This window comes from Primulina tabacum, chromosome 2 (genome assembly GCF_025594145.1).
Source record: "Primulina tabacum isolate GXHZ01 chromosome 2, ASM2559414v2, whole genome shotgun sequence".
Lineage (NCBI taxonomy): Eukaryota > Viridiplantae > Streptophyta > Magnoliopsida > Lamiales > Gesneriaceae > Primulina > Primulina tabacum.
This window is the reverse complement of record NC_134551.1, coordinates 50,858,873-50,874,735: the sequence shown is the minus strand read 5'-3', so window position 1 is coordinate 50,874,735 and position 15,863 is coordinate 50,858,873. Positions and strand designations below refer to the sequence as shown.

The 15,863-nt window shown below is 37.1% G+C and overlaps 1 protein-coding gene across 1 annotated transcript; it reads left to right on the top strand.

The window, feature by feature from the left end:
• Positions 1-3,326: 3,326 nt before the first annotated feature.
• Positions 3,327-13,431, top strand: LOC142537844 (uncharacterized). Its single transcript, XM_075643329.1, has 6 exons — positions 3,327-3,418; positions 6,723-8,863; positions 8,951-9,132; positions 9,918-10,775; positions 12,836-13,039; positions 13,129-13,431. Exons 1-6 carry the CDS (start codon positions 3,327-3,329, stop codon positions 13,429-13,431), a joined length of 3,780 nt encoding a protein of 1,259 aa, XP_075499444.1.
• Positions 13,432-15,863: the final 2,432 nt, after the last annotated feature.

The following is a 15,863-nucleotide window of genomic DNA, read 5'->3' as shown; positions in this document are numbered from 1 at the left end:
AATTACAATTTAAGCAAGAGTCATTGTTCCAAAAATGTTTTTTTTCGTTGTTGATAATCTATACTATTATATTAAGTATGATGCCCTAATAATAACCGCTCTACAAGGATACCAACTATCTTTCCTATTTTACCCTTTCTCATTTTTTATATTATATTTTTTCTTAACAAATAATATTATATTCATCGTCATAAGGAAACTGCTCACGTAAAAAATAATATTATTTCTTCTCCAAACTAGCCACCGTGAAAAATAAACTTTCTTCTTTATGTTGTGACGTCATTGTGTTGTAATATCATGAATATTTAATATATTAACCACATATATTCAGGACACACACAACGCGTGTGCCACGATTACTAGTTTCTATAATTTACCCGTCTCTCAATTATACTTTATACGTTTATAATTGTAGTTAGTAAGTTATTTTCTAATTATCCAAACGATTTAGTTTAACATATCTTAAGGACATTATCCTCGTTTATATTTGTTGACCTCAAAGACCGTACATTTTAGAGCATCCACACGAGATTTTCTATCTGACATCTTAAACTTTTTACTACACAATAAATTGCATCAGCTAATAAAATCTTAATTTAATGAATGGGTAGGGTAGGGTAGGGTAGTTGATGCAAATTTTTTTAATGCAAAATGTAAAATTTAGGGTAAAATATTGTTTTAAGATATCTAAAGTAAATGATATAATAGCGAAATTAACTAGACATCTTAATGAATATGGCATATTAAATTAATTATTTATTTTTTAGTACAATATATTCATTTCCAGCTTCACACACACACGCTCTTTCACTCTTTCAACGGATAAGAAAGATGCAAGTTGGTGGTGACAGACACAAATGGCTAACAAAATGTGAAATGATTGTGGCATACAATTTGGTTATATTGTCGGGGATTGTGAGATATTAAGTGTTTTGTATACATTTGTATTTTTCTCCTTATAACAAAGATTTGTCGTAGCTCCGTGGATGTGGGGACCCGGACGCTAATTCATTTCTTAATCGTCTGTGGGAATAATTAAATCAATTATAATAAACAGGGTCTAATTTTTTTTTTAACATACAAGTGTCAAATGCGGAACGTAATGGAATTCATTCGAATATATACATCGAAAACAAAGTACAAGTCTTGTACCATATACAATCATTTAAAACTAAGGTTTAACAACTACATATCAAATGTTCAAACCCTATCTAGAATCCAAGTACGTAGTCTCCACTCTACTCACGATCTCTCTTCATCTCCTCGACCCTGATCCTGTCTCACCTGTTGTAATGCACACATACAAACACGAGAACAGCCGGATAACTCCGGTGAGAAATATATCCCAGTATAAATCAACGATACATGCAATCATATAATCAATATAAAGTATGAGACAGATATCAGTAATATGAATCAAAATCTGATAGCATAATTCAATATAATCTGTAAATCAACTCATGACTCCATATCTCAGACTAGACTCATTCCTAGTCTAGGGATCCCGATTTCCAGATGTTGGCATACTATATCGAATTTAGTAAAAGAAGTAAATCCACTTCTAATCAAACATCGATATAAGCCAAACATCCAGTGTCTTGACCTATCCGTCACAGACTTTGGCAACCTCCGCCAATCACTATTCGGTGACAATGTGCAATGGGTCAGTGACGATTCCATCACCATCAGTCCCGTCTGTCACAAGACCAATCGTCTATTACATGCTTTCTATAAATCAATAGAACAAGCAAATCAATCAAATCAATGCACACAATAAAAATAAGTATGTGGTTTAGGGAAATTCAAGCATTTCACACTCGAGTCATTCTCCCGGTTCGACATTGACTTATACCTTTCTTTAGTTGTAGTTCTGACAACGTTCAAGTCTGGAATTCGAAGTCTGTTAATATTCAATCTGGCAATGACAATATCAAGAAGTACAATATCAATATACTGCTCAACTCAATACCGAATCTGATCAATCTGAATCTAACTCAAGATCAACGGCATAACGGAACAATCCTGATATCCTCGTCAATACAATATCAACCGATATCAATTACTACAATTCACAATCGATAACAACACAATCTGATATCAATCTCAATCATATCTAATCTGAAATTCATAACAATTTCATACGATATCCGTTTTTCAATCTGATTTCAATTATACGATGTTTAGCATATCAAAAACACCATATATAAATCATATCCGATTCTGGTAATACCATAATTTCAAATCATATCAAAACTTAAGAAAACTTACGTCCAGTTGTAGCCTGCGTCGATAGGAACACAGTACTGAAGTCGGATTCAAATTCTGATGGGCGGATCTTTCACAAACTTCAAATTTCTAAAATAAAAGACGTAAAGATTTTTCACAATTCTCTGAAGCCTTCTCTCGATTTCCCTCTTGCCGTCCAACTGAATGAAGGAGTTATATATATATATATATATATATATATATATATATATATATATATATATTTCATGTTAAGGGGCAAATGGCTTCCTCTTTGCCCAACACGTCTCGCGCATACGCGCGACCTCAACCGGCGCATATGCGCTAGACCTACTGGTCTCGGCAATGATCTTCTCGGCAGCTCGCGCATATGCGCGCACTTACTCGGTGCATATGCGCGAGGTCCTTCACAACTCTCGGGTACCCTCGCGCTCATGCGCGGATCCATGTCGCGCATATGCGCGAGGTTCTCTGCCTGCCTCGCGCATATGCGCCCGGCGGGGTCGCGCATATGCGCGAGGGCTTATCCTCGCACATAGATCAATCTTCTTTTCGGCTATCTCAATCTGATCCGTTCCGTCTATAATCACATCAATTGTCAACAAATCATATCAGATTACCGTAATCAAAATTCTCGGGCATTACAGTGGACTTAAATTATGTTAGGTGAATCACATAAATATTTTTGTTCTTGTTGATTATTTTATTTTGCAATTTTTTGGTTTTATATTACCGTCATGATCGTTATCGCTTCGGTATATTCCACAACAACTGGTATCAAAGTTTTGCTGTAAAATTTTTTAAAATTCTAAATATGCTATGTGGTTGCAGATTTGTCTTGTCTTCCATGTCATAAAAGATTTTTTGAGATTTTTTTGCTAAGGATAAAGAAGCAATGGCCAGAGATGATAGATCGGATCCTGGAATCAACAAGTTCGACGAGACAGTTTTTTTTGTTCTGGCAGTTGCATATCAGAGATTATCTGTATAGCAAGATGTTGAATCAATCCCTACCAGGAAAGAAGCCAGAAAAGATGGAGGTTGATGACTGAGAGTTCTTTGACCGACAAATGTTAAGTGTAATGCGATTGACCCTAATGAAGAACGTGACGCTGACGCATAATGTGGTTGAGGCAAAAACCATTGATGAGATGATGCCCATTTTGTCGGACATGTACGAGAAGCCATCAACAAACAACAAAATGCATATCATGAAAAAGTTATTCAACTTGAAAATGAGATAAGGTACTTTGTTAGCTAAACACATCAATGAATTCAACACGATTATTTCTCAGCTAACGTCAGTTGAAATAAATTTTGATGATGAGATCCGTGCACTTATTATTTTGACGTCTTAACCAAATAATTTGGAACCGATGTAGACCGGTTAGCAACTCTTTTGGAAAAGGAAAGTTACAATTTAATGATGTCAGAGATCAAATTCTTGCTGAAGAAGTTCGCATGATGTATTCATGTGAAGGGAAATCATCGAGATATGCTCTAAATCTCGAGAACAGAGGTAGGGACAAGAGTGGCGAAAGAAGTTATAACCAATGCACAACCAAGTCAAGAAATGAAAAAGACAAAATCACATTTGGAAAAAAAATTTGAAATGCTGGAGTTCTAATGAAAATTGTCACTTGAAAAAGAATTGTAAATCAACGAAAAATAATGCTAACACTGTTACTGAGGAGATACATGATGTTTTATTACTATCTATGGAAATATCGATTGATTATTGGGTTATGGACTCACGAGCTTTGTTCCATACCACTAATAATTGTGATGTATTCAACATTACATTGCTAGAAATTAAGGAAAATTTTTCGTGGACGATGGAAAACTTTTAGAAATAGTTGATATGAATGATGTCTGGATGAAAAAGTCAAATAGATATGTCTGGAAAATAACAAAATAAGGCATGTATCAAAATTTACATGCAATATGATATCTTACAGCTCAATGAGGAAGACATAATGTGAATTTTTGTAATGGTTCCTGAAAAGTAAACAAATGAGCCATAATTGTTGCTCGTGGGAAAAAAACTAGAACATTGTATATGACTTCTAGTTGTAAAGATACATTAGCAGCTTTGGATGTTGGAGCTAATTCCAGTCTATGAGATTGTGGAATTGGAGATATGATTGAGAAAGTAATGAAGATGTTGGTATAAAATGGGAAGCTATCGAAATTGAAGCCTGTTGAACACAAGCTATGTGAATGTGATGTGTGGCACATGTGTCTATGATCCAAGATAGAGAAAAAATAGGAGTACAAATAGTTGATAAAGAGTATGTACCAGTGAAACAAGGTGCAGAGATGTCGGGCTATTGTTGTGAAATCGAAGTGTTGCTGTTATCAAGCTGAAGTTGCAAGCTCAAGAATGCAATAAGTCGATGACAATGATCTAGATTTAGAGTCTCACCCACAATAGGCATTAATGCATCAGAATAGTTGCGAGTCTGGTTAACATGTACTTTTCCTTCACTTTGTTTTTGCTTGTACTTTGGAAGACTCGGAGGATATCCAGGTAATTTGTAGCATATGTCAACAACATGATAGGAAAATGACAATGTGAACAAATAGGCTTATCAGATTTGGTTCCCCTAACATTGGAAGCACCTCTTGCAGCAGCCACATTCGAGGTGTTCACGAATAGAGATTGACAGATAGAGCCACAGAAACTTCGTGATGTTTATAACTCCGCGTTTCTTCTTGAACTACCAAAGAAAAGGTCTTCGAAATTACTGAAATTGGTTCCATCGTCAAGATCTGAGCATGAATATGAGCATATTACTCATTTAAACCCATTAGGAACAGTATTACACACTCCTGGTTATAATCCAACCACTCTGTCATCGAACCACAGTGACACACATAAATTAGTTGAAAATCCTTCCATTCGTCCCACAATGTCCTCATTCTATTGTAATATGAACTAATATCTAGTCAAGTGTTTCTTAATTTGAAAAAATTGTCGGAGCATAACTTCGATGAAATATATCTCTCAAATCATTCAAGATTTCAGATGCCGTAGACATATACAATAGACAATCCACAATCTCATGGCTTACAGAATTCAAAATTCATGAGATCACCATGCTATTAAAGTGAATCCAAGCACCATACAACAATTCACCAGACGCAGGACACAATTGTGTATCATAATCTTATTTTTAGCAATCAATGTCGATGAGAAACCAAGACCAATCTGGGATGATCACCATTCAGCTAGTAGAATGGGCTACTCGAATCTTCGAAAAATGTTCGACCACTAGAATTATTTGAGCTTGAATCTGCATTTGATTTTCCCTTGCCATTAAAGACAATAAGAGCTACGACCTAGCTAAAGCTGCTCTAATACCATGTTAGACACAAAAATGGAGGAAAATGGGATGTTCTTCATCACTGCACTGACTTTCAGCGCCAAATAATTGTCCTTATATACAAAATGGTACACACGCTTATTGCCTAAGAATAAAAGAAAACGTGTCTTGCTATTTTATTTATAATAATTGGGGTTCCCCGATTTCTTGTACTCTAATTTGTGGCATCATCATGTGCAGATAACTTTGTTCACTCTCCTGTAAACTACGAAGAAAGATAACTGAAAGGAATTTTATTCCTTGATATATTTTCCTTTTTTATCTTTAATATTTTGCCTTTCTAGACATGAGGATAATCTCGAAATTGATGATATGATCTCGTATAAATTCAATATGTGATATAAGACTATATTTGATATGACTCTTAATATATTTAAGATATGATATCACAATATCTTTAAGATATTATCCTTGTTTTAAAAAGAGTTTGTTTCCTAATGAAATTGGTTTTTCTATGTTAAATAGGACTCAAAGGAGAAGAAACAAAAAAGAGGGGGACGATATAGAGCATAAAACTTTCGGAGAGACAGAGATGCATGTGTACGAAGAAAATATTTTCTGATTGAAGCAATCTCGCGTCGTTGATAAAGTGTTGCTGTGAAGTGCTGACTACATCTGAAGACAACACCTAATCACTGTTTTGATTAGTGCGCTGATTTTTGAAGACTTTTTCACTTCTCAGTTGATGCATCCTATGTATTTTGGTTATACGGTTTGTTAGAGGTTTAGGATGAAATTTGTTACTCACCTTAATAAGGGAGTTGTTTTATTCTTTCACTAGTATTGGTTTTGTAAACTTACAAGTTTTTCTAGTGAATTATTTTGCCCTGAGGCACCGCACAAGTATTATACTTGTGCATAATTTATCTCTCGTATCTCGTATTATTGTCATTCCAGTTGTATGTTAATGTGTTAAACTATAATTTCCGCTGCATGTTGTCGTGGGTGTTACACCTACGCACAACACCTACATTCTGATACACACAACACTCACCCTCGTCACATTCACCCTGTGGAAACGGAACTTTCAATTGGTATCAGAGCCTCCACTTGACGCTACTAAGTGAGATCCTGTTTTGTTTTGTTTTCCAGGTGGAAAAGGATCATGGAAGCATCAACAAACACTGTTTTTAGACCTCCCGTATTGGATGGATCAAACTATGCATTATGGAAAGTAAAGATGATGGTTTTTATTAAATCAATTGAAGAAAGAGCTTGGCAGCGTGTACTTGATGGTTGGAGTCCACCAAAGATTGAGGATGCTGATGGAGACACTCGGCTCAAACCTGAAAGTACATGGACAATCGATGAAGTGCAAACGTCAAATTTTAATTCCAAGGCTCTCAATGCTATATTCTCGTCTGTTGACACAAGGATGTTTAATTTAATCACCAATTGTGTTTGTGCCAAAGAAGCTTGGGATATACTTCAGAAACATTGTGAAGGATCCGAGAGTGTGCGTAAAACTAGGCTAAGGATGGTGGCATCAAAATTTGAAAGCCTGAGAATGGAGGACAAGGAGTCTATTCTTGAGTATGATAGCCGGTTGAGACAACTTTCTAATGAAGCTCACAGTCTTGGAGATCCCATGTCCAATGAAAGATTGGTGAACAAAGTTTTAAGATCTCTACCTGAGAAATTTAATGTCAAAGTTTGTGCAATTGAAGAATCTAAAGACACTTCAACAATCAACCTGGATGAATTAATGAGTTCCCTCAGAACTTTTGAGATGAATCTTGATTTACAAAAGAAGGATAAAGGGAAGACAATAGCCCTTGAAGTTTCAACTGACTCTTATGATGAAATCCTTCAAATATCTAAAGAAGTGAATGAATCTGATTTAGGTGAAGATTCTATCTATCTAATTACTAAAAAATTCGGTGATTACTTGAAGAAAATGAGAGAGAAGAAGAAAATTGGACAAAAATCTGTATTGCCCAATATCACCACTTCTGCAAAAGCTCAAAAGTTTACTCATATGAAAGGACAATTTCGACCAAAAACTGAATTGCAAATCCAATCAAATGTCAGAAATTTGGACTCAGTACAATGCAGAGAGTGTTCTGGATTTGGACACTATGCCAATGAGTGTGCCAATCGACTTCGGAGAAACAAAGGCATGGCTGTCACTTTGAGTGATGAAGAGTCTGATGATGATCAAGGATCAAATGAATCTGAAAATCACACATCGTTGTCTGCTGTGATCAAGGAGAAGCGTTTAATGCAAATCAATCCTTTGGGTGTTGCCACATGTGTTGCAATACCTGGTCGCAACATCTCTTCAAATTCAGTGTATCTTAATTCTACAACCCTTGGTGAATCAAGTCAGTCTGAAAACCAAGAAGTAGATGATGATGAAGTCACTCTGAAAAGTGTGCAGACAATGTATGAAGAATTATATGAAGACTGGATCAAAAGAAATAAAGTGAATGCAATTCTCTCCAAAGAGAACACTGAGCTGAAGTCACAAGTATCACGACTTGAAGTAATCTTAAGTAAGAAAGATCTGGAATTATGCAAAGTCAAGGAAGAGCTTGGAGAAGCAACTCAAATTCTTGCGAAGCTTAATTCAAGTTCATCCAAACTTGATTCACTCTTGATGATTGGAAAGAATGACAAAGCTGGACTTGGTTATACGAATCACCAATTTGAAATAGGAGAGTCTTCCAACACTGAAAGAAAACCAACTGTCTTTGTCAAAGGAAGTGCTGAAATCTCGAATGCTACATACACTGAAAAAGGTGTTTCATCAAAGAGGCCAATATCTACAAAGAAGTCCAAGTCCAGAAAACGCCACTTTATCTGCAACTATTGCTTTAGACCTGGTCATATCAAACCCTACTGTTTTAAACTGAGAGATGACTACAAAAGATGGGAATCTGAACAGGTGTTGCCACAGGTGTTGTACAACATCCGGCGTAACACTGCCAATAGGAAACCATCGGTAAAAAGGGTTTGGGTGCCAAAGGCTAATATTCAATGTTCTGTTATTTATACTTCGTTAAAAACTAACATTGCAGGAATATGGTACTTTGACAGTGGCTGTTCACGCCACATGACATGTTCTAAAGACTATTTGACTGACTATGTTGAACTAAGGAATGGTCATGTGACATATGGTGGAGGTGATAAAGGAAGAATAGCTGGCAAAGGGACCTTGAATGTTGATGGACTGCCTAGTCTACACAATGTGCTTTATGTCGAAGGACTTAACTCAAACTTAATAAGCATAAGTCAACTTTGTGATGATGGTTTACATGTTAAGTTTGATAAAGACAATTGTGAAGTTTTTGATAATACTGATACATGTATTTTGACAGGTACAAGGTCGGCTGGCAATTGTTATCAACTTGGAGAGGACTCTGTGTGCAATCATTCAAAAGTAAGTGAACTAAACTTGTGGCATCAAAAATTGGGTCATGCAAACTTCAAGACATTAAAGAACCTTGGTAAGTACGATGCTGTGAGAGGTATGCCTAATTTATCCTCTGGAATTCCTTATGTTTGTGGTGCATGTCAAAAGGGTAAGCAAACATGTGTTTCCCATCAAGTGTTGCAACACTTTGGAACAACACGGTGTCTTGAACTCTTGCACATGGATCTTATGGGTCCAATGGAAGTGGAAAGCCTTGGAGGTAAGAAGTATTCATGTGTTTGTGTGGATGATTTCTCTCGCTTTACATGGGTAAGTTTTATTAGAGAAAAATCCGACACATTTGCTGTTTTTAAGAAATTACATACTAAGATTACTAATCTACATGATTTGAGGGTTGGTAAGATAAGGACCGATCATGGTAAAGAATTTGAAAACTCACACTTTATATCATTCTGTGAAAAGAGAGGGAAACTCATGAATTTTCGGCTTCTAAGACTCCTCAACAAAATGGAATAGCCGAAAGGAAGAATAGGACACTGCAAGAAATGGCTAGGGTCATGTTGAGTTCAAAGAATATTTCAAAACGATTTTGGGCCGAGGCCTTAAACACAGCATGTCATATTTCAAATCGTGTGTACTTAAGGAGTGGTTCTACTATGACATCCTATGAAATCATCATGGGAAAGAGGCCAAACCTGAAGTACTTTCATGTTTTTGGGTGTGTATGTTATGTTTTGAATGACCGAGACCATCTTGCAAAGTTTGACTCCAAAAGTGACAAGTGTTTATTTCTTGGTTATTCATCCAATAGTCGTGCATATCGCGTGTATAATCTCAGAACAAGAACGAATATGGAATCTATTAACGTTGTTTTTGACGATCTTGTAGATCTAACGGGAAAAACAATCTAGGACGATATTGATGGGCTACTGAACATAAGTGAGACACTGCCTAACACAGATGTTGCACCCGGTGTTGTAACACCTGAGACAACACCTGCACTGGCAGAATCAAATGATGAACCAGGAGAATATACTGAAAATGATGATGTTGTAACCAATGAAGGGATTGATATTCCCAGTAAGATTCAGAAAAATCATCCATCATCTCAGATCATTGGAGAAACATTTGGAGGAATGCAAACTAGAAGAAAGGAGAAGGTAGATTATCGGAAAATGATGGGTCTAGTATGCATGACTTCCGTATACTCTCAAGTAAGCCATTCTTGTTTTGTTTCGCTCATTGAACCCAAAAATATAAATGAAGCCTTAAAAGATGAATTTTGGATTGATGCGATGCATGAGGAACTTGAACAATTTGTTAGGAATGATGTGTGGGATTTGGTTCCCAGACCTGATAATGTGAATGTTATTGGAACCAAATGGATTTTTAAAAACAAAACTGATGAATCTGGGATTGTTGTGAGAAATAAAGCTAGGTTAGTTGCTCAAGGGTATACTCAAATTGAAGGAATTGATTTTGATGAGACATTTGCCCCTGTTGCCCGGATTGAGTCAGTCCGACTTTTACTTGCTATCGCTTGTCACATGGACATAAAACTATATCAAATGGATGTGAAAAGTGCCTTTTTGAACGGCATTTTGAATGAAGAAGCTTATGTAAGCCAACCTAAAGGGTTCGAAGATCCAAACCACCCGAACCATGTCTACAAGTTGAAGAAGGCACTTTATGGACTTAAACAAGCTCCACGAGCATGGTATGGTAGGCTTACTGAATATCTACTTGACTTAGGCTTCAAACGAGGTGAGGTTGATAAAACCCTTTTTATTCAAAAATCGAAGCATGATATTCTTGTGTGTCAAATTTATGTGGATGACATCATTTTTGGTGCTTCTTCTCAAAAGCATGTTGATGAATTTGTTAAATGCATGTCTATCACATTTGAAATGAGCATGGTAGGAGAATTAAGTTTCTTTCTTGGATTGCAAATTAAACAAATGCATGATGGTATCTTTCTCTGTCAATCCAAGTATGCCAAGAATTTGGTGAAGAAATTTTCTACCGAGAACACTAAACACATGAAAACACCAATGGGGTCGACTGAAAAATTGTCCAAAGACGATGTTGCTGCAGGTGTTGACAACACCCAGTATCGCAGAATCATAGGCAGTCTTCTTTACTTAAGTGCAAGTCGTCCCGACATCATGTTTAGTGTATGTTTGTGCGCCAGGTACCAGGCTGATCCTAAAGTCACTCATTTAAAAGCTGTCAAAAGAATTTTGAGATATAGCCGGGACAGTTAACTTAGGTTTGTGGTACACCAAAGAAACAAACACAAATCTAGTGGGGTTTAGTGATGCTGACTGGGCTGGAAATCTAGATGATAGGAAGAGTACCACTGGAGGATGTTTTTATCTAGGTAACAATTTGGTGTCATGGTATAGTAAAAAGCAAAATTGTGTATCTCTGTCCACTGCTGAATCTGAATATGTTGCAGCTGCTAGCTGTTGTTCACAACTTTTGTGGATGAATCAAATGATTAAAGACTATGGTTTCATCAGTGACACCTTAATTGTATACTGTGACAATTCAAGTGCAATTGATATTTCAAAAAATCCAGTACAACACTCTCGAACGAAACACATAGACATTAGACATCATTTTATTCGAGATTTGGTTGATAAGGGTACAATTCGAATGGAATTTTTTAGAACTGAGAACCAACAGGCTGATATTTTTACAAAACCATTGGATTTTGAGAGATTTTTCAATCTTAGGAAGTCTCTCAGCTTGTGTGCACAATGATCACTCACGGATGTTGTCCTCGGTGTTACAACACCTGTGGACAACACTCAGCATGCATGTGCATTTTATTTTTAGGATGCTAGACATATTGCATACATCCTGTTTTGTGTGAAGCCTGTACAAGTGAAGGATACTGAATGGTGTGCTCTCAGTTGTGAATCAAGCTTTCTATCAAAATTTTCTAAAGTATGGAGTGTGCTGAATCTAAGTCATTAAGCTGTGAGGATGTTCGTGTACCACATGATCTTGTCCAATGTAGAAAATGACTTAGAAAATTCTTGAGCAATAAGGTGAAAAATAGAAAAGAAAAAAAAAATTGTTGTTTAGAAGAAAATGGAAAAAGCTACCTAGAGGAGTCCAATGAAGACCGTTCTTCTAGTGTGGGAGCTACCACTTCTAATTCAAAATACAGATGGAAAAAGCTACCTAGAGGAGTCTTATGAAGACCATTCTTCTAGAGTGGGAGCTACCATGTCTGAATTAAAAATGTTCAAGAAAGTTTGAGTCCAACTTGTGAGTGTTGCCAAGAGGTGTTGCCAACACCTAAGTACATACTGATCACAGTTTGATCACATGCGTGTGCATTTCATTTTTGATCATACTTTAGGCATAAATTTAAGTCATTCATACTGCTGTTATGTGAATTCATCATGACCAGTGGGCTATCAGTTTTTAATTCATGAAATACGAAGAAAACCCTAACCGACTTAATTTTGAAATTTCTTGATTTCTAACTGTTTGTGGGGTTAATTCGACGTGGTGTTTTATCCTGCCTGATTTCTTGAAATAATGATGGCACTGTTTCAGAAAGTTACCGTTGGGTGAGAGTAAAAATTGAGTTGAAAAGGTGCTGAAGTTGCGGCTCAACAGAATGTTACCGTTGGAGAGTTGTGCTTAAATAATTAGGAATGGACGAGAATAACTTTACTGTTTAGTATTTTCCCTCACATTCTAAAATTTCTCCTGCCCTCACTATTCATTGTTTTTGCTTAAAATATCTCTGTTCTTCGCGATTTTCTGTGTCCTTCGAACCGATCTACTTCTTTTGTTCTTGATTTCGCAGATGGCTGGCTTCGATCCTCACGACATTAGGAGTGAAATGGCTGCGAGCATGGGTGGAAAATCACCTGACACAACACCCACAGCCGAAACCAATGTTGAGGGGATGGAAATTGTGGGCGTGTCAGAAGAACCAACTCCGCTGGAAATGATCGCTCCTGGTGAACCTGGGAACGAGATCAATGTCGAGAATCCACCGGACTTTGAAGTCTTGAATAAAGCTTTTCCCACTGCTCCTATGCGCGCCGAAGGTCAAAGAGACAAGCAGGGTTCGATCCTGACTTTGTTCCAACCAAGAAACCACGGGCATCTACCTCCTCAAATCTTCTGGACCCTGATTTCTCATCTGGGGACGACTCCAATGATGATGATTTTGAGTTGGTGGCTCTCTCCAAACCAACTATTGCTGCAAAGGAACCTGGTTCTATTTCTGGTATTCAAAAACAAAACCCCATCACAGATACTCAAAATGTTGCAGAAGAAAGAGTTCCTGATGAACCTTTAGAAGATGAACAATCTCTGGCCGAGTTTCTCGCTCACCTTAAGGAAGAAAAGGCTGCCAAGAAACAAATTTCTAAGGATGATGAACCTGATTCATAAATGATGAAGGAGTTTGAGCAAAACCGACCTGGAGCTTCTTCTTCTTCATCGTCTGTATCTGACTTTGAATCTGAGGAACAGGGTGATGCTGAATCTGAGGATATTGGCTCTGAAGCTAGTGAGTCTTCTGATGATGTTGCTGCTACTGCTTCCGGTGTTGAGGTGGATGTTGACAACACCGAGCGCCACATTGACTCGGCTGACTATGATTTAAGTAAGTCTTTTTTCCCCAAATTTTATTCTGAGGATGCATTGACATTATGGCCGCTGTTTGTTCAGAGAGAGCTGATTGAGGAGAAAAATATTGATGTTAATGCATATGAGAAATACAATTTGATTGAGTTTCTCAAAAACCGAAGGTTGCTATCCACAGTCACTACTGTTATGCCCTACTGTCGCCGTGTAGTGTTAGAATTCTACTGCAGTCTCCTGGGCAGTGTTGGAGATGAGGAATCGGTGAAGTATGGGAGAGTGTTTGTTCGTGATCGTATCTACAAGTTCTCACATTCTGTGATCAATGCATTCTACAACACTCAGGATATTGAGGAAGTTGAAGAGGATCTGGACATAAATGCTGTAACCTCTGTGCTCACTGGAGGCCTGATCAAAGTATTCCCTGATTATCCCAAGAAGTTGAGTGCTGCTAATCTCACTTCTTTTTTCTCCGTGCTGCACAAGACATCAATCTGGAATTGGACACCGTCAACCAATTCTACTACTGTGACTAGATCTCAGGCCCTGGTGTTGTTTGCTATTGGTACTGAAAGGGCCTTTAACTTGGAAATCTGGTGTTCAGGACAGCATTGCAATATGCTGAAGGAGACTTCAAGAAAACAAAGCTGCCCTACCCTTCACTGATTTATGGAATCTTGGAATCTCAAGGTTTCATTAAGGATATTGATGAAGATCATTGCCCTGTCAAAGATCCTCTGAAGATTTCTCCTGCTTATTTCAAAGGCAACAGAAAGATCGATCTGCCTTGGCTGCATTCAAATGTTGCTCCGGATGTTGGCAACACTGATGATACAACATCTGAACATGTGCCTGAGACAGCTGAACAACCACCTACAGATGTTCCTCCTACTGGTTATGTCACACTGTCTATCTCCTACATTCAAGCTCAGATTGCCTATGGTCGACAACAGATTGAAAATGCCAAGAAAACCATTAAACATTATGAAAATCAAGTGGCTGACTATGAGCTTCTGCTGGGTGAAAGTGTCCATTCTGGACAAAAAAGGGGAGTAGATACAGATATAGCTGGAACCAGTGGAACAAAAATGGCTGATGATGATGGCAGTAATGAAGGATAATGAGATTTTGAGTTTTTTTTCTCTCTTGATGGTTTTAGTATTTTAGTTGTCCTTTTATTCTCTCTGATCTTTGTCCCTCCTGATTAATGAACTATTTCGGTGTTATGATCTGAATGTTGCAACATCTAACATACAACACCTGAGTGAACTGTATTTTTCATCAGGGGAAGGCTTAACGGTAGAATTCAGGGGGAGTCAACTAAAGTTGGCTGAGTCACTGATTTGCTAACTCAGGGAGAGCTGAGATGTACAATCATTTTTGGGTTGTTTTGTCCAGAAAGGCAAAAAGGGGGAGATTGAAAGGAATTTTATTCCTTGATATATTTTCCTTTTTTATCTTTAATATTTTGCCTTTCTAGACATGAGGATAATCTCGAAATTGATGATATGATCTCGTATAAATTCAATATGTGATATAAGACTATATTTGATATGACTCTTAATATCTTTAAGATATGATATCACAATATCTTTAAGATATTACCCTTGTTTTAAAAAGAGTTTGTTTCCTAATGAAATTGGTTTTTCTATGTTAAATAGGACTCAAAGGAGAAGAAACAAAAAAGAGGGGCACGATATAGAGCATAAAACTTTCGGAGAGACAGAGATGCATGTGTACGAAGAAAATATTTTCTGATTGAAGCAATCTCGCGTCGTTGATAAAGTGTTGCTGTGAAATGCTGACTACATCTGAAGACAACACCTAATCACTGTTTTGATTAGTGCGCTGATTTTTGAAGACTTTTTCACTTCTCAGTTGATGCATCCTATGTATTTTGGTTATACGGTTTGTTAGAGGTTTAGGATGAAATTTGTTACTCGCCTTAATAAGGGAGCTGTTTTATTCCTTCACTAGTATTGGTTTTTGTAAACTTACAAGTTTTTCTAGTGAATTATTTTGCCCTGAGGCACCGCACAAGTATTATACTTGTGCATAATTTATCTCTCGTATCTCGTATTATTGTCATTCCAGTTGTGTGTTAATGTATTAAACTATAATTTTCGCTGCATGTTGTCGTGGGTGTTACAACACCTACGCACAACACCTACATTCTGATACACACAACACTCACCCTCGTCACATTCATCCCGTGCAAACGGAACTTTCAATAACTTTCT

Bases quoted from the DNA above. Each gene is read 5' to 3' on its own strand.
- LOC142537844 (XM_075643329.1), top strand. From the start codon at position 3,327: ATGCGATTGACCCTAATGAAGAACGTGACGCTGACGCATAATGTGGTT. The intron at 3,419-6,722 runs GTACGAGAAGCC...TTTGTTTTCCAG, and splicing joins ATGCCCATTTTGTCGGACAT to GTGGAAAAGGATCATGGAAG. The intron at 8,864-8,950 runs GTCAACTTTGTG...GTATTTTGACAG, and splicing joins CTCAAACTTAATAAGCATAA to GTACAAGGTCGGCTGGCAAT.